Genomic DNA, 19118 nt, shown 5'->3' on the forward strand with positions numbered 1-19118 from the left:
AGCAGCGATGTCCACAATAACCAAACTGTGGAAGGAACCTCGGTGTCCATCGAAAATTGAATGGATAAAGAAGATGTGGCTTATGTATACAATGGAATATTACTCAGCCATTAGAAATGACAAATACCCACCATTTTCTTCAACGTGAATGGAACTGGAGGGTATTATGCTGAGTGGTGTAAGTCAATTGGAGAAGGACAAACATTATATGTTCTCATTCATTTGGGGAATATAATTATGAAAGGGAATAGAAGGGAAGGGAGAAGAAATGGGTAGGAAATATCAGAAAGGGTGACAGAACATGAGAGTACTAACTCTGGAAAAGAACTAGGGGTGGTGGAAGGGGAGGGGGTGTGGGGGTGAATGGGTGACGGGCACTGAGGGGGGCACTTGAAGACATGAGAACTCGGTGTTATTCTGTATCTTGGCAAATAAAAAATAAATTTATTATTAAAAATAATAATAAAATAAAACAAAATAAATAACTAAATTATGTATGTGTAATGTGAAAAATAATAAAAATTAAAATTAAAATTAATAAAAAGAGAGAATAAGCAGGGTGAGCTGCAGTGGGAGAGGGCAATGCAGGCTCCCCACTGAGCAGGGAGCCCAATGGAGGTCTCAAAGCCAGGTCCCTGGGATCATGGCCTGATCTGAAATCAGGGGCCTCACTGACTGAGTCACCCAGTGCCCTTACCTGATCTAATCATCCATCCCAGTGGTCTAAATGTGGCGGGATCATTCATCCCATGCGGCGGCCGTGAAGATTTCACATCTAACCAACTGTGGACATGCGTGCCTACAACAGGTAGATTGACTGTCTGACACTCTGATTAGACTTGAGACTGAGACCGTGTATCTACTGTATTCTTCCAATGATGTTAGTGCTTCGAAATGTGGCTGCAATCCTAGGCGCTTTATCTCTATTCTTGGAGAAAGGAATCCCAGCCAGCACTTTCCGTCTACTGAGTGGACCATGAGCTGCTCTGTCTTCCCCACTGACCGCTGCTCTGGACACATGAAGGACAAGGAGCAGTGCCAGTTAGATGGAATCCCAGAAGTCTTTTGCAAACAGGAAAACGGTCTGCTTTCCAGTGTTCTGTACACCCAGGGTGCCACAGGCCCATGACGCTTGATGTGGAGAGCTTCTTCGCTGGCGAGAGACAGCTGCTCCACAGGAAGATGCCCAGCAGCCCTTTCAACAGAGGCAGGCAGCAGAGAATTCTAGGCCATGTGTTCTGCCAGGATTGCCCACAGTAGCCCCATGAGGTTCATCCTCTTCCACAACCCTTCTCAGAGGAAGAAAAAGAAGCTCAGAGAGGTGCAGTGACATTCCCAAAACATGCCAGTAGTAGAGGCGAGCCTCAGGCCCTGTGCTGTGTATGGGGTGGTCACTCACTTGAGGAGCTGCTGGCCCAGGACCCTTTGAGCTGTGCTGAACACGTGATAGAGGTGGGAAACGACTGCGTTTTCTGAGAGGCTTCTCTCCTGGATGGATCGTGGCAGGGACTGTACAAAAGTATCCATTCTGGCCTCCCAGAGCGTCCCCATGGCCCAGGACTCATCTGTTGTCAGGGTGGATGATTCCTTTCCACACCAGAGACACAAGGAGGGGCACTGTTGTCAGCTTCCAAACCACAAGCCACTGGGAAGATCAGGGTCTGGCACTCAGCCCAGAGACACCAATCCCCTCAGGAAGTTGTACAGGACAAAGGAGTTCAGGGCCCACACAGAAAAAGGTTTTAGGCTTCAAAGTACCATTGGTTGGTTCAGACGTAGGGCACAGCATTGGAAACTTCAACACACACGAATAGCTGCGCAACACTCACATTTCTCTCAACTCAGAGCTTTTACGAAGACCAGTATTCCATGGAGTCATCTGTAAGCATCCCACTGCACATAGAACACAGAGAGCACCTCAAATGCTGCTCAAAATCCCACAGATTGGGCCTGAGAAGAGACCAAAGCATGGGCTCCCTGGCATGTCCCCTAAGCTGATGTACCTTGGTCTGTTCCTGACCTATGGAGGAAGGATCAGGGGAGAGCACTTTCTCCAGCAGGCCCCAGGGGAGCCAGTTGTTATTAGTCCCGTTCCTTGGATTGCCTTGATCATCTGTGGGTCCTGACTTTCCCCATGAATGGGACTGGTTCTCAGCCCAGACCGGCCATGCTTGTAGGCGGTGGCCTGATGCACCTGTGCTTCTTGGGGGTAGATGGAGAATTGAACCCTTGGAGCAACTCATGCAAGATTTCCTGTGTGGATCTCTAAAAAAAAGGCAAAGTCAGTATCTTAGGTCAGGAGGCATTGAGGGCTTCCAGCCAAACTGGGATTCGAGGTAATGGCAGATCTAGCAAATTAAACAGTCTGTGGGGACACCCAAGGTGCTCTTTACAGCATGACAGACATGGCAAGAGAATGGCATCATGTCAAGTTCCAAAGGCCTTGAATGCCTGAATCACTGTGGCAGAAGGTCCCATTGATGGTGTATTACGAGGACCTCTAAGGACACAGATCATGACCCATTGGGCAGGCAATGGGCCGATGTGTACTGACACATGACAGCTTAGAGATAAACATAGAGAATGGCTTCATCCCACCCTTGCTTTTGTCTTAAATCACCTTCTTTAGTATGATCTCTCGTGAGCCTGCAGACGTTGTGCAATGACAGTGGAGCTGCGTTCTACACAGGATCCCTGGGGCGCATGGGTGAAATAAGGAAAATGGTAGTGAATCTCAAAATACTCATTGTTCTGAGTGAAAAAAAAAACCACACCCCCTCCTCAAAAGCATGAAATCTATTCTGCACCATTCTAACCTAGGAGAACAGTGTTTTATACCTCAGATGTAGCCGGAGGTTAGGGGTGGAGGTCCAGGTCTCTTTGCGGTTGGGCCTGTGCAGCACTCGTGTGTAACCACTACGGGAGGGCTCCAGGTTTCTCTCTATATTTGTTGGGAGCCATCTCTCTGTGGAGTACCCTCTTCCCATTCTCACCTCAGAACAGCACTGCTCCTTGTTTGCCTGGAGCACCCAATCATTGTCAAGGGAGTTAGAAGAGTTGAAGCCACAGAACATCTCCTCCAAGATCTCCTGGGTGCAGCTCTGCAAATACAGTGCCCTGTATGTACAGGGCCAAGAGACATTAGAGTACTCCCTCCACATCACAACAAGGGGACATCCCCTTTAGAAATCGTGTTCTCTGCTTCACAGCACAGGGGCAGCTGAAGGGACATCTGGAAACGAGAACCCAGATGAAAGACACTCTTGCGCTCATGACTTAACATACTTGAAGTTGAGCTTGGCCCTCAGCACTCACCTTCTCATCTTGCCTGCTATGACCTGGCGTCTGAACAGCAAAGATGTGTCAGGCTTCCAATCCGTAGCAGCTGGTTTATACCCAGGAAGGGCATGTTCCTCTCCTCTGTCTCCTATACACACACACACACACACACACACAAACACAGTAGTCTCAAACACACATCCTCTTGCACATACACAAATGTACACACACTCAATGACAGTGAAACAGGTGCGACCCCGTTCAGCTGAGATTACAGTGTGGCCTGCTCTCCATTGGCCTCCCCCAAGGTACCTTCCTTGAGGTACCTGTTGAGTTCTCCCCCACACAACCAGAAGCTTCGGAAAGAGGGCCAAACTGACGTCCATAGCGGCATGAACATCTCTCTTTCTGGACTCTCCTAAGCCAAGAGCCACTGAAAGTAGGGCAACAGCAACAGAAGGTCTTGTTCTCCTGACCGGCTCCAGTTAAGTGTGCTGGAAAGAGGGACATTGTTCAACGCAGCTTCCTGGTTACCAGAGTTCTAAATCCATTACACGCTTGTCCCCAAGGAAGTGACGTCACTTTCTCAAGATTCCAGCCTGTGGGCCCCTCCCCTCAGTCACATCTATCCAGAGCCCCTTCTTGGCAGATGACTGCTTGCCCCATGTTATCTCGTTAACTTTACATCCGCAGCCAAAAATGCCATAGCCACAACTCTCTGAAAATGCAAGGAAGATCCTACTTTTCTAGACACGGAGCTGAATTCAGAACTTTCTTTCTGTGCTTGGCTTCCCAGATCTGTGACCTATCTATCCCACCGTGTCTCTCATATAGTCCACAGGTTCCCAACCTGCACAGTGATAGAAGAGTCAGAATCTTCTTCCTAGGGACATCATCGGGGGTCTATGAATGATATCTGCAACGCACGCGAGCTGGTGCCCTGTGTATCTGAGGCACAAATTTTCAGGATGGTGGATTGACATGAAGAGGTGAGATGTGGCATGGAGTACCAGTTGAAAGTGGCCTGGGTTCCACAGTTTTCACTTGACCTCCGGCCTCATTTCAATGGGGGCACCATGATGAGGTGGGAATGCTCTAAGATGCAGACATGGTGATCTTCTGTAGTCAAACCGTCCAATTGTATCCTGTTCTATTTTGAATGAGACAGAGGTGCCTCCTTCTGTGCTCTGGGGGTCACAGCCTTCACCATGGCTCCTAGCGATAATGACCTGTGGCATAAATATCCCTGTGTCACCCGAGGTGCTTGGTGACGGTTCCTGAGCAACACAATACATCCAACTCAATGGCATGTCACATCTAATTTCCAAATTGATCTATGTTTCAGGTTAGGGTTAGGCCTCAGGGTTAGGGTTAGGGTTAGGCTTCAGGATTAGGGTTAGGGTTAGGCTTCAGGGTGAGGGTTAGGGTTAGGGGTTAGAGTTATATTTAAAGTTAGGCTTCAGGGTTAAGGTTAGGGTTAGTCCTCAGGTTTAGGGTTAGGGTTAGGCCTCAGGTTTAGGGGTGAGGTTTAGGCCTCAGGGTTAGGGGTTAGTGTTAGACCTCTGCATTAGGCTTAGCGGTTAGGCCGAGGGGTTAGGGTTATGGGTTAGGCCTTAGGGTCAGGGTTAGGTTTAAGGTAAGGGGTTAGGGTTAGGATTATGTTTAGGCCTCAGGGTTAGGGTTAGAATTTGGCCTCAAGGTTAGGGGTGAGGGTTAGGCCACAGGGTTAGGGGTTTGGGTTAATCCTCAGGGTTAGTGTTATGAGTTATGCTGAGTGGTTAGGGTTAGGGGTTAGGCCTAAGGAATAGGGTTAGAGTTAGGGTTTATGCTGAGGGTTAGGGTTAGACCTGGGTTCATTGTTAGGGTTAGGCCTAAGGGTTCAGGTTTAGGTTTCGGCCTCACGGTTAGGCCTCAGGGTTAGGCTTCAGGTTTAGGGTTTAGGTTTAGGCCTCAGGGTTAAGCCTAGAGGTTTGGCCTTAGGGTTAGAGGTTAGGGTTAGCGTTAGGGTTCGGCCTCAGGGTTAGGCCTCAGTGTGTTAGGGTTAGGATTAGGGTAAGGGTTAAGGTTAGGGTTAGGGTCAGGGTCACATTTAGCATTAGGGTTAGGGTTAGAGTTAGGCTTCAGGGTTAGGGTTAGTGTAAGGGGTTAGGGTTAGGCCTTAGGGGTAGGGGTTAGGTTTAGGCCTCAGGGTTAGGGTTAGGGTTAGGCCGCAGGGTTAGTGTTTAGGTTTAGGCCTCAGTGTTAGGTCTACAGGTTAGGTCTCAGGGTTAGGAGTTAGGGTTAAGATTAAGTATAGGCCTCAGGGTTAGGCCTCAGTGTTAGTTCTCAAGGTTAGGGTTAGGGTTAATGTTAAGGTTAGGGTTAGGGTCAGGGTCAGGGTTAGGGTTAGGGTCAGGGTTTGAGTTAGGATTAGGTATAGGGACAGGGTTAAATTTAGGGTCAGGGTCAGGGTTAAGGTGAGGGTTAGGGTTAGGGTCAGAGTTAGAGTTAGGGCGAAGCCTCAGAGTTAGTGGTTACGGTTAGGCCTCAGGGTTAGGGGTTAGGGTTAGGCCTCAGCATTATTGTTAGGGTTTAGGCCGAGGGGTTATGTTGAGGGTTTAGGCCTAGGGGTTAGAGTTAGGGTTAGGGTTTAGGGGTTAGGTTTAAGGTTAGGCCTGGGGTCAGTTTTAGGGTTAGGCCTAAGGGTTAGGGTTAGGTTTAGGCCTCACGGTTAGGCCTCATGGTTAGGCCTCAGGGTTTGGCTTAGGTTTAGGCCTCAAGGTTAGGCCTCAGAGTTAGGCCTCAGGGTAAGGCCCTAGGGTTAGGTTTAGGCCTCAGGGTTAGCAGTTAGGGTAAGGCATCAGGTTTAGTGTTTAGGTTTAGGCCTCAGGGTTAGGACTAGGGGTTAGGCCTCAGGGTTAGGGTTAGGGTTAGGTTTAAAGTTAGCATCAGGGTCAGGGTCAGGGTTAGGTTTAGGGTTAGGGTCAGGGTCAGGGTCAGCGTTAGGGTCAGGGTCAGGGTTAAGGTTAGGGTTAGGGTTAGGGTCAGGGTTAGGGTTAGGGTTCGGCCTCAGTGTTAGGCCTCAGGGATAGGGCCAGGGTTAGAGTTAGGCTTAGGTTAGCATTAGGCATCAGGGTTAGGGTTAGGGTTAGGCCTCAGGGTTTGAGGTCAGTGTTAGGCCTCATAGTTAGGGCTTAGTGTTAGGCTTCAGGGTTATTGTTAGGGTTAGGGTTAGGTTTAGGTTTAGGTTTAGATGTTAGGCCTAGGGGTTAGGGTTAGGCCTGTGGTCAGTGTTAAGGTTAGCCCTAAGGGTTAGGGTTTAGGTTAAGCCTCGGGGTTTGGCCTCAGGTTTAAGTTTAGGCCTCAGGGTTAGGGTTAGGGTTAGGCTTCAAGGTTAGGATTTAGGTTTAGGCCTCAGGGTTAGGTCTAGGTGTTAGGCCTCAGGGTTAGGAGTTAGGGTTACGATCATGGTTAGGCTTCAGTGTTAGGCCTCAGGGTGCGGCCTCAGTGTTAGGCTTCAGGATTAGGGTTAGGGATAGGGTTAGTGTCAGGGTCAGGGTTAGGGTTAGGTTTAGGGTTAGGTTTAGGGTCAGGGTTAGGGTTAGGGTTAGGTCTCAGAGTTAGGGGTTAGTGTTAGGCCTCAGGGTTAGTGGTTAAGATTAGGCCTCTGGGTTACGGGTTAGGTTTAGGCCTCAGGGTTAGGGTTAGGGGTTATGCCTCAGAGTTAGGGTTAGGGTAGGCATTAGGGTTAGGTTTAGGGTTTAGGCCTCAGGGTTAGGGTTAGGATTTAGGCCCCAGGGTTAGGGTTATGGGTTAGGGACAGGGTTAGGCCACAGGTTTAGGGGTTAGTGCTCAGTGTTACGGTAAGCGGTAGGCATCCAAGTTAGGCCTCAAGGTTAGGGGTTAGGCCTCAGGGTTAGGGTTAAGGTGAGGCTTCAGAGTTAGGCCTAAGGGAAAGAGTTAGAGTCAGGGATAGGGTCAGGGTTAGGCCTCAGGGTTAGGCCTCAGGGTTAGCATCAGGTTTGGGGTTAGGGTTAGGGTCAGGGTTAGGCCTCAGGGATAGGGTTAGTGTTAGGCCTCAGGTTTAGCATCAGGGTTAGGGGTTAGGCCTCAGGGTTAAGGTGAGCGTTAGGCCTCAGGGTTAGGCCTCAGGATTAGGGTTATGGTCAGTGTTATGGTCAGGTTTAAGCCTCAGGGTTAGACCTCAGGGATAGGGTCAGGGTTCGGCCTCAGGTATAGGGTCAGGGTTAGGGTTAGTGTCAGTGTCAGGGTTAGGCCTCAGGGTTAGGCCTCAGTGAAAGGGTCAGGTAAGGCCTCAGTTTTAGGGGTCAGGATTAGGGTCAGGGTCAGGGTTAAGCCTCATCCTAGATTTCCTGTGTGGATCTCTACAAAAAAGACTTGGGTCAGGAGGCATCAGAGGGCTTCCACCCAAACTGGGCTTCCAGGTTATCGCAGATCAAGCAACTGAAACAATTTGTGGGGACACACAAGGTGCTCCTTGCAGCACAGGAGAAATGGCAAGAGAAAGGCATCATGTCAATGCCAAGGGCCTTGAATGGCTGAATCACTGTGGCAGACGGTATCATTGATAGAGTACTACGAGGACCTCTAAGGACACAGCTCATGACCCATTTGGCCTACAATGATCAGATGTGTTCTGGCACATGACACCTTAGAGATAAAGAAAGAGAATGGCTTCATCCCACCCTTCCTTTTGTCTTAAATCACCGTCTTCAGTGTGATCTTTTCTGAGGCCAGCAGACGTTGTGCAACGACAGTGAAGCTGCGTTCTACACAGGATACCTGGGGCGCATGGGTGCAATAAGGAAAATGATACTGAACGCAAAGACACTCAGTGCTCTGAGTGAAAAAAAACAAACCACCCCCACTCCTCAAAAGCATGAAATCTATTCTGCACCTCTCCAACCTAGCGGAATAGAGTCTTATCACCTCAGATGTAGCCGGAGGTTAGGGGTGGAGGTTCAGGTCTCTTTGCATTTGGGCCTGTGCGGCACTGGTGTGTAACCACTATGGGAGGGTCCCAGGTTTCTCTCCATGTGTGCGTGGTGGCCATCTCTCTGTGGAGAACCCTCTTCCCATTCTCACTTCAGAACAGCACTGCTCCTTGTTTGCCTGGTGCACCCGATCATTGTCTAGGGAGTTAGAAGAGTTGAAGCCACAGAACATCTCCTCCAAGATCTCCTGGGTGCAGCTCTGCAAATACAGTGCCCCGTATGTACAGGGCCTAGAGACATTAGGGTACTCCCTCCACATCACAACAAGGGAACACCCCTTTAGAAATCGTGTTCTCTGCTTCACAGCACAGAGGCAGCTGAAGGGACATCTGGCAAGGAGAAGCCAGATGAAAGAGACTCTTGCGCTCATGACTTAACATACTTGAAGTTGAGCTTGGCCCTCAGCACTCACCTTCTCATCTTGCCTGCTATGACCTGGAGTCTGAACACCAAAGATGTGTCAGACTTCCAAACCATGGCAGCTGATTTCTGCCCAGGAAGGGCATGTTCCTCTCTTCTGTCCCCTCTACACACACACACACACACACACACACACACACAATCTCACACTAACACACCCTTTTACACATACGCAAACGGACACACACCAATGAGGGTGAAAGAGGTGCGATCCCCCTCAGCTGAGATTACAGTGTGGTCTGCTCTCCATTAGCCTCCCACAAGGTGCCTTGTGGTACCTGTTGAAGACTCCCGCACATCACCAGAAGCTTCGGAAAGAGGGCCGAACTGACGTCCATAGTGGCATGAACATCTCTCTTTCTGGACTCTCCTAAGCCCAGAGCCACTGAAAGTAGGGCAACAGCAACAGAAGGTCTTGTTCTCCTGACCAGCTCCAGTTAAGTGCACTGGAAAAAGGGACATTGTTCAATGCAGCTTCCTGGTTACCAGAGTTCTAAATCCGTTACACGCTTGTCCCCAAGGTAGTGACGTCACTTTTTCAAGATTCCAGCCCTTGGGCCCCTCCCTTCAGTCAGACCTATCCAGAGCCCCTTCTTGGCAGATGACTGCTTGCCCCACGTTATGTCGTTAACTTTACATCCGCAGCCAAAAATGCCATAGCCACAACTCTCTGAAAATGCAAGGAAGGTCCTACATTTCTGGAGATGGAGCTGAATTCAGACCTTTCTTTCTGTGCTTGGCTTCGCAGATCTGTGACCTATCTAACCCACCATGTCTCTCATATAGTCCACAGGTTCCCAACCTGCACAGTAATCGAACAGTCAGAATCCTCTTCCTAGGGACATCATCAGGGGTCTATGAATATCTGCAATGCACGTGAGCTGGTGTCCTGTGTGTCTGAGGCGCAAATTTTAAGGATGGTGGACTGACATGAAGAGGTGAGATGTGGCATGGAGTACCAGGTGAAAGTGGCCTGGATTCGACAGTTTTCACTTGACCTCCGGCCTCATTTCAATGGGGACACCATGATGGGGTGGGAATGCTCTAAGATGCAGACATGGTGATCTTCTGTAGTCAAACCGTCCAATTGTGTCCTGTTCTATTTTGAATGAGACAGAGGTGCCTCCTTCTGGGCCTGGGGGTCGCAGCCTTCACAATGGCTCCCAGCGATAATGACCTGTGGCTTAAATATCCCTGTGTCACCGCGAGGTGTTTCGTGATGGGTTTTGAACAACACGATACATCCAACACGATGGCATGTCACACCTAAGTTCCAAATGGAACTATGCTTAATGTTAGTGTTAGGCTTTGGGTTGGTGTTGCAAATTGAAGACCAATAAAAAATAAATTTATTAAAAACAATAACAGTAATAATGAAATCTTGCCATTTGCAATGATGTGGATGGAACTAGAGGGTATTATGCTAAGCGAAATAAATCTGTCAGAGAAAGACAATTATCATATGATTTCACTCATGTGGAATTTAAGAAACAAAACAAATGAACATAGGGGAGTAGAGGGAAAAATAAAATAAGATAAAAAATTAGAGAGGGGCAAACTATAAGAAACTTAACTACAGGGAGCAAACTGAGGATTTCTGGAGGGAAGATGGGTGCAGGGATGGGCACTAAGGACAGCCCTTGATGTTAATGAGCATCAGGTGCTGTATGCAGCACATTAATACACTAAATTCTACCAATGAAACTAAAAAAATTGTTTAATAAGTGATTCATATTGATGATGAACTCCTTCGAGAAGGGTAACTGATAATGAAGTCATCAAACAAGAAAATTGCCAAGGGATGAAATGTTTATAGCTAGGAGTTTTCATGACATTTAGCTTATTGAGAGCTTATGTAATATTCAACCACATAGTCAACTCCATTTGCACGGGCTTATCTGTGGACTTACCACATTATTTGGGGGCAGTCAGCATTACTTGCAAGTGTCTAAAAACACTTGCCAAGTGACTGATCATCTGAGTAAAATTTGCCAGAGTTTTTTCTCTGTATTCCCCTTGGTGGAGGTAAATTACAGCTTTGATGTAACTCATTTCTATCTATCAGGTAAGAGGCCCAGAGCTAAATACCAGTCACTGTCACATCTGAAGAAAAATCCAATCTTAATGGTAAGTTTTTCTCTTTATCGTCTTCCCTTACTGTCTTACCGCTTTTCTACTTCTTTTGTCTTCCTTCTTTTTTACTTTTTCTTCTCTATTTCCCTTCTCTTTGAACACTTATTTACTTTATTTTGCATTTCACTTCATTATTCTTATTCTCTTCCCGTTTTCAGAACTATAACCAGAAGAAACACTGAATTTGTTTAATTCTGTTCAAGTCAGTTTTAGTATGCAATCAGATAAGTTTAATATTGGCATAGGAGGCAGTAAAAGTGAAGAAATGAAGAGATGGAATAGGGACAAAACACTGATTTATAGGAATAAAAAAATCAGGACCAAGATAGAGTATTCATTATCTAAGTAGAGGCAGCGCAGGCCAAACCAGGGAAGAGTTACAGTTGTTACCCGGAATTACTTCCAGAATTAAACTTAAATCTAAGCTTGATTTCTATTTTCAACCATCACAAGTATTTATATATCACCTTGTTTCTCTGTTGCACTCATGGTCAGTTCCATGAGGCAATGATATTTATACAGTCATCAGGCTGAGTAGTACTGTGACATCTTAGCGCTTACATACTGAGAAAAGTAGAAATAATTTTTTCACATGCTTGTTAATTTCTTTACCTCATTACCATAAATCTAAGCCAGACTACAAAGATGATTTATAAGATAGTGTTTTATTCATCAGATTTGTAGAAAATATTTGTCTTTCCTCAAAAATAAAGTAATAAAAATAATAAAAAATATAAGTACTAGTTTTTGTTACTTTATCTTACATTAGTCATTTCAAAAATGTGCCCTATTAGTATGTATAATCAATAGCAACTACTAATATTCTGACATAATTATCTTCATAATTTACTATTGGTTCCTGTGCATATTGTTTTCTCAATATTTTTACCAGAGCAGAAGCATATAAAGAGGTCAAGATGGAAAACCATACAACTGTGACAGTATTTATCTTAGCAGCATTGACGGAGGACCCAAAACTGAAGATTGTGCTATTTGTCTTCCTGCTCCTCACCTACTTGCTAAGCATCTCAGGCAACTTAGTTATTACCCTCACTTTGCTGGACTCACATCTCAAGACCCCTATGTATTTCTTTCTTCGAAATTTTTCTTTCTTAGAAATTTCTTATACGACAGTCTGCATCCTCAAATTGCTTGTAAGCAAGGCAACTGGTGACAAAACCATTTCCTTTTTTTTTAATTTTTATTTATTTATGATAGTCACACAGAGAGAGAGAGAGAGGCAGAGACACAGGCAGAGGGAGAAGCAGGCTCCATGCCGGATGTGGGATTCGATCCCGGGTCTGCAGGATCATGCACTGGGCCAAAGGCAGGCGCCAAACCGCTGCGCCACCCAGGGTTCCCCAAAACCATTTCCTATAACTGTTGTGCAACTCAGTTGCTTTGCCTTCCTTCTTGGAGCATCTGAATGTTACCTCCTGGCTGTCATGTCCTACGATCGTTATGTCGCCATCTGCAAGCCCCTGCATTACACAACCATTATGAGCAGCAAAATCTGTATCCAGCTAGTCCTTAGCTCTTGGATCACTGGTTTCCTCATCATCTTTCCAGGACTCATTTTAGGCTTAAGCCTGGACTTCTGTGATTCCAGTGTCATTGATCATTTCTACTGTGACACTGCTCCCCTCCTGCAGATCTCCTGCACGGACAGACACGTGCTGGAAATGATGAGTTTCATCTTAGCTTTGGTGACTCTGCTGGTCACTTTGGCATTCGTAATTCTATCATACACATATATTGCCCTGACAATTTTAAAAATTCCTTCTGCCAACCAGAGAAAAAATCTTTCTCCACCTGTTCTTCTCACATGATTGTCATCTCCCTCTCATATGGCAGCTGCATCTTTATGTACCTTAAACCCTCAGTCAAACAGAGGATATCCTTGATGAAGGGAGTGGCAGTTCTCAATACTTCTGTTGCTCCACTTTTGAATCCCTTTATTTATACTTTAAGGAAACAGCAGGTGAAGCAAGCATTTTATTTTTCTGTTCCATTGTAAGCATTCTCAATTTTTAAAAACATTTTAAAAAATATTTTTCTTATTTATTCATGAGAGACACAGAGAGAGGGGCAGAGACACAGGAAGAGAGAGAAGCAGGCTCCCCTTTGGGAGTCTGATTTGGGACTAGATCCCAGGACCCCGGGATCATGCCCTGAGCTGAAAGCGGACGCCCAACCACTGAGACACCCAGGCATCCCAACATTCTCAAATTTGACTAATTTCTTCTCTGCTTCTTCCATTTAAATGTAGCAAATACTTGAAAGATTATTTTAGTCAACTTTATATATTAGTTCATGGAGACTTAATTATTTTTATATCTGTGTGGTATATTTTATTCTTATATTTGATTTTCTGCAAAATCTTGATAAGTTCGAAACAATTATATATCTTCCTTGGGATTTTACTTTTCCTTGGCTTTTATGTCCTGATACACATTCTCTACTGTTTTAAATAAATATCTTTAAAAGTTGGAAGTTGAGATTAAAATATCAATATCAGGGATCCCTGGGTGGCGCAGCGGTTTGGCGCCTGCCTTTGACCCAGGGCGCGATCCTGGAGACCCGGGATCGAATCCCACGTCAGGCTCCCGGTGCATGGAGCCTGCTTCTCTCTCTGCCTGTGTCTCTGCCTCTCTCTCTCTGTGTCTATCATGAATAAATAAATAAAATCTTTAAAAAAAAATATCAATATCATCCTTTGTCTTGAGAATTGAAAAAACCCCACTATGCTAGTGTAATAAAATATTATATGGTATATTATTTTTATTTTACATTTTATGCCATATAAGTAAATAAGTAAATAAATACTGACTCATGTATGTGTACTAAATCAAGTAACTTTGATTAAGAATAAAATGCATCCTGGAGAGAGAGATCACATTTGATGCTTTATCAGCTATTCCTTATTCATCTTGGAACTAACTGTGTTCCTTAAATTCTACATCTATCACATAGATAGATATGATGCTGAGGAGGGCACCATCTGATGTCCACTTCAACTGCAGCTCCTTTCCTCCTCCTGCGAGAGCCTTTGGGCCGAGTTCTCCACCCAGGCGGGGCTGAAAGGGCCCGGGCCCTCGGCCCCCATCCCTGCAGCCCTCGGCGGGGTGGGGGGCAGGTGCTGCCATCTGTTCACCTGAGAGTGGCTGCACGGCTACCCCACCCCCCGGCCGAGCTGGGAAGCCAGTCCCAAAGCCACTGCAGCTGCAGTACAGACACCCCGGGGAGGGGGGCGGCAGGTGTGCAGATGCAGGCAGCTCTCTGAGACAGGGGGGCAGCGCCAGCCAGGCTGAGGGCGAAAGCAGCCTCCTCATAGCTGAGCTCAGTGTGCAGACGGCAGGCACGTCCTCAAGGAAATGGCCACAGGCATCTCAAGTGACACGGACATAGGCGCCCACACAGCATAAATACCAGCTGCTCCCAGAGGATGAGGTTGAAAAATAGCAGCATGGTCGTGGAGGAGGTGGTGTGGGCTGTGGACTCCACCTATGGCCGGGCCTCGGGCTGGGGGCTGCACTTGTGTCTGTGCCTCGGGCTGGGGGCTGCACCTGCGGCCGGGCCCCGGGCTGGGGACTAAACCTGCGGCCAGACCTCCGGCCTGGGGACTACATGGGCTGTGGTGTTCACTACAGCCCCCCAGCCCCCGCCCTTCAGCCCCGAAATTGTTAATAAAATGTTAGGAATCATACTACTTACCTTTCCTGGCTCATGGCAAGGGCTCAATAAACACTATCGCCATTTAATATAGATACATGAGTGGATTGGTCAGTACTTGGCAAAATTCAAAATATAATTGATGGTCTTTCTGGCTGAACGCAGGTCCCATCAACAAATTATAGTTCCTTCAATGTCAGCTCAAGCTCAGCTTTTCATAAATTGTATCTAATAATCACAATCACCAATAATTTTGTCTCTTCTTCTTTATTAAACTTGACCACAGCATAACACTTCTTAATAAAGTCAAACTGTTTTCCAGTTATATCAAGTATGTACATTTTATCTGTCCAATTTCACATAAATGAGTTATCCCTTAGAATAAGGTCTTATTTCTCTATATATTTTATACAGAGGCCAGAAAATTGTACAGATTTGGTAAAAATTTAATGTGAAATTTTTTTGACATTTTTTAGATTGATACCTCTATTTTAATAAATGCTGTGGTTTTTATGCAAATAAAATTTCCAAATAAGCTATGCATAAGCCCCTTAAATTTTTCTTTTAATATTTTTCATCATCAGACACAGAGATATTAAGGATATCTTTTTATCTTGCTTTTCTCTACTTAAAAAAACCATAAAATTATTTTCATTTTAACAACTGACATATTTTCATATTACACTATGTAATGTTAGTAATAGCTACAGATAATATATTATTTTTAATAGTAAATTTGTTTTTTATTGGTGTTCAACTTGCCAACATACAGAATAACACCCAGTGCTCATTCCATCAACTGCCCCCCTCAGTGCCCATCACAAATTCACCCCCACCCCCCGCCCTCCTCCCCTTCCACCACCCCTAGTTCGTTTCCCACACTTAGGAGTCTTCATGTTCTGTCTCCCTTTCTGATGTTTCCTACGCATTTCTTCTCCCTTCCCTTCTATTCCCATCACTATTATTTATATTCCCCAAATGAATGAGACCATATACTGCTTGTCATTCTCCGATTGACTTATTTCACTCAGCATTATACCCTCCAGTTCCATCCACGTTGAAGCAAATGGTGGGTATTTGTCATTTCTAATGGCTCAGTAATATTCCATTGAATACATAAACCACATCTTCATTATCCATTCATCTTTCGATGGACACCGAGGCTCCTTCAACAGTTTGGCTATTGTGGACATTGCTGCTATAAACATCAGGGTGCAGGTGTCCCGGCATTTCACTCCATCTTTATCGTTGGGGTAAATCCCCAGCAGTGCAATTGCTGGGTCCTAGGGCAGGTCTATTTTTAACTCTTTGAGGAATCTCCACACAGTTTTCCAGAGTGGCAACACCAGTTCACATTGCCACCAACAGTGTAAGAGGGTTCCATTTTCTCTGCATGCTCTCCAACATTTGTGGTTTCCTGCCTTATTAATTTTCCCCATTCTCACTGGTGTGAGGTGGGATCTCATTGTGGTTTTGATTTGTATTTCCCTGATGGCAAGTGATGCAGAGCATTTTCTCATGTGCATGTTGGCCATGTCTATGTCTTCATCTGTGAGATTTCTGTTCATGTCTTTTGCCCATTTCATGATTGGATGGTTTGTTTCTTTGGTGTTGAGTTTAATAAGTTCTTTATAGATCTTGGAAACTAGCCCTTTATCTGATACATCATTTGCAAATATCTTCACCCATTCTGTAGGTTGTCTTTGAGTTTTGTTGACTGTATCCTTTGCTGTGCAAAAGCTTCTTATCTTGATGAAGTCCCAATAGTTCATTTTTTGTTTGTTTGTTTCTTTGGCCTTCGTGGATGTATCCTGCAAGAAGTTAGTGTGGCTGTGTTGAAAAGAGTGTTGCCTGTGTTCTCCTCTAGGATTTTGATGGAATCTTTTCTCACATTAAGATCTTCCATCCATTTTGAGTTTATCTTTGTGTCTCGTGCAAGAGAGTGGTCTATTTTCATTCTTCTGCATGCAGATTCCAATTTTCCCAGCACCATGTATTGAAGAGACTGTCTTTCTTCCAATGGATAGTCTTTCCTCCTTTATCAAATATTAGTTGACCATAGTGTTGAGGGTCCACTTCTGGGTTCCCTATTCTGTTCCATTGATCTATGTGTCGGTTTTTCTGCCAGAACCACACTGTCTTGATGACCACAGCTTTGTAGTCCAACCTGAAATCTGGCATTGTGATGCCCCCAGATATGATTTTCTTTTTTAAAATTCCCCAGGCTATTTGGGGTCTTTTCTGATTCCACACAAATCTTAAAATAATTTGTTCTAACTCTCTGAAGAAAGTCCATGGTATTTTGCTAGGGGTTGCATTAAACCTGTAAATAGCCCTGGGTAACATTGACATTTTCACAATATTAATTCTGCCAATCCATGAGCATGGAATATTTTTCCAACTCTTAGTGTCTTCCTCAATTTCTTTCAGAAGTGTTCAATAGTTTTTAGGGTATAGAAACTTTACCTCTTTGGTTAGGTTTATTCCTAGGTATCTTATGCTTTTGGGTGCAATTGTAAATAGGATTGACTCCTTAATTTCTCTTTCTTCAGTCTCAGTTAGTGTATAGAAATGCCACTGATTTCTGGGCATTGATTTTGTATCCTGCCACACTACCAAAGTGCTGTATGAGTTCTAGCAATCTTGGGGTGGAGGCTTTTGGGTTTTCTATGTAGAGTACCATGTCGGGATCCCTGGGTGGCGCAGCGGTTTGGCGCCTGCCTTTGGCCCAGGGCGCGATCCTGGAGACCCAGGATCGAGTCCCACATCAGGCTCCCGGTGCATGGAGCCTGCTTCTCCCTCTGCCTATGTCTCTGCCTCTCTCTCTCTCTCTGTGACTATCATAAATAAATAAAAATTAAAAAAAAAATTAAAAAAAAATTAGAGTACCATGTCATCGGCGAAGAGGGAGAATTTGACTACTTCTTTGCCAATTTGAATGCCTTTAATGTCTTTTTGTTGTCTTATTGCTGAGGCTAGGACTTCCAGTACTAAGTTGAATAGCAGTGGTGAGAGTGGACATCCCTGTCTTGTTCCTGATCTTAGGGGAAAGGCTCCCAGTGCTTACCCATTGAGAATTATATTTGCTGTGGGCTTTTCATAGATGGCTTTTAAGATGTTGAGGAATGTTCCCTCTATCCCTACACTCTGAAGAGTTTTGATCAGGAATGGATGCTGTATTTTGTCAAATGCTTTCTCTGTATCTAATGAGAGCATCATATGGTTCTCGGTTTTTCTCTTGCTGATATGAGGAATCACATTGTTTGACGAGTATTGAACCAGCCTTGTGTCCCGGGAATAAATCTTACTTGGTCATACATAGTGAATAATTTTCTTAATGTACTGTTGGATCCTATTGCCTAGTATCTTGTTGAGAATTTTTGCATCCATGTTCATCAGGGATATTGGTCTGTAATTCTCCTTTTTGCTGGGGTCTTTGTCTGGTTTTGGAAATAAGGGGATGCTGGCCTCAGAACGAATTTGGAAGTATTCCATCTCTTTCTATCTTTCCAAACAGCTTTAGTAGAATAGGTATGGTTTCATCTTTAAACGTTTGATAGAATTCCCCTGGGAAGCCATCTGGCCCTGGACTTTTGTGTCTTGGGAGGTTTTTGATGACTGCTTCAATTTCCTCCCTGGTTATTGGCCTGTTCAGGTTTTCTATTTCTTCCTGTTCCAGTTTGGTAGTTTGTGGCTTTCCAGGAATACGTCCATTTCTTCTAGATTGCCTAATTTATTGGCCTATAGCTGTTCATAGTATGTTTTAAAAATCGTTTGTATTTCCTTGGTGTTGGTAGTGATCTCTCCTTTCTCATTCATGATTTTATTAATTTGAGTCTTCTTTCTCTTCTTTTTAATAAGGCTGGCTAATGGTTTATCTATCTTATTAATTCTTTCAAAGAACCAACTCCTGGTTTTGTTGATCTGTTCCACTGTTCTTCTGGTCTCGATTTCGTTGAGTTCTGCTCGAATCTTTATTAACTCTCTTCTTCTGCTGGGTGTAGGCCTATCTGCTGTTTTATCTCTAGCTCCTTTAGGTGTAAGGTTAGCTTTTGTATTTGAGTTCTTTCCAGTTTTTGAATGGATGCTTGTATTGTGACGTATTTCCCACTTAGGACTGCTTTTGCTGCATCCCAAAGATTTTGAACGGTTGTATCTTCATTCTCATTAGTTTCCATGAATCTTTTTAATTCTTCCTTAATTTCCTGGTTGACCCTTTCATCTTTTAGCAGGAAGGTCCTTAACCTCCACGTGTTTGAAGTCCATCCAAACTTCTTGCTATGATTTAGTTCTAATTTCAAGGCATTATTTTCGGAGAATATGCAGGGGACGATCCCAAACTTTTGGTATCGGTTCAGACCTGATTTGTGACCCCGTTTGTGGTCTATTCTGGAGAAAGTTCCATGTGCACTTGAGAAGAATGTATATTCATTTGAGTTTGGATGTAAAGTTCCGTAGATATCTGTGAAATCCATCTGGTCCGGTGTATCATTTAAAGCTCTCGTTTCTTTTGAGATGTTGTGTTTAGAAGACCTATCGAGGGTAGGAAGCGCTAGATTGAAGTCACCAAGTATAAGTGTATTATTTTCTAAGTATATTAACTTTGGTTATTAATTCATT

The 19118-nt window shown here is 44.8% G+C and overlaps 1 protein-coding gene and 1 long non-coding RNA gene across 3 annotated transcripts; one reads left to right on the plus strand and one right to left on the minus strand.

The window, feature by feature from the left end:
• Positions 1-503: 503 nt before the first annotated feature.
• Positions 504-3752, minus strand: LOC111095026. Of its 2 annotated transcripts, XR_005386771.1 has the most exons (4): positions 3606-3752; positions 2994-3101; positions 2621-2694; positions 504-2265 (listed from the first exon to the last, which is right to left on the minus strand). It is a non-coding gene; the product is annotated as an uncharacterized LOC111095026 (long non-coding RNA). The 2 variants fall into 2 exon arrangements; XR_005386770.1 differs by having other exon boundaries at positions 2994-3752.
• Positions 3753-11743: 7991 nt separating this feature from the next.
• Positions 11744-18782, plus strand: LOC119869216 (olfactory receptor 6C74-like). The gene is given in 4 exon segments (XM_038588955.1): positions 11744-12017; positions 12201-12617; positions 12620-12818; positions 18713-18782. Coding segments are annotated over 4 exon segments (960 nt in total).
• Positions 18783-19118: the final 336 nt, after the last annotated feature.

The sequence above is a fragment of the Canis lupus genome, unplaced genomic scaffold, assembly GCF_011100685.1.
Source record: "Canis lupus familiaris isolate Mischka breed German Shepherd unplaced genomic scaffold, alternate assembly UU_Cfam_GSD_1.0 chrUn_S1451H1635, whole genome shotgun sequence".
NCBI lineage: Eukaryota > Metazoa > Chordata > Mammalia > Carnivora > Canidae > Canis > Canis lupus.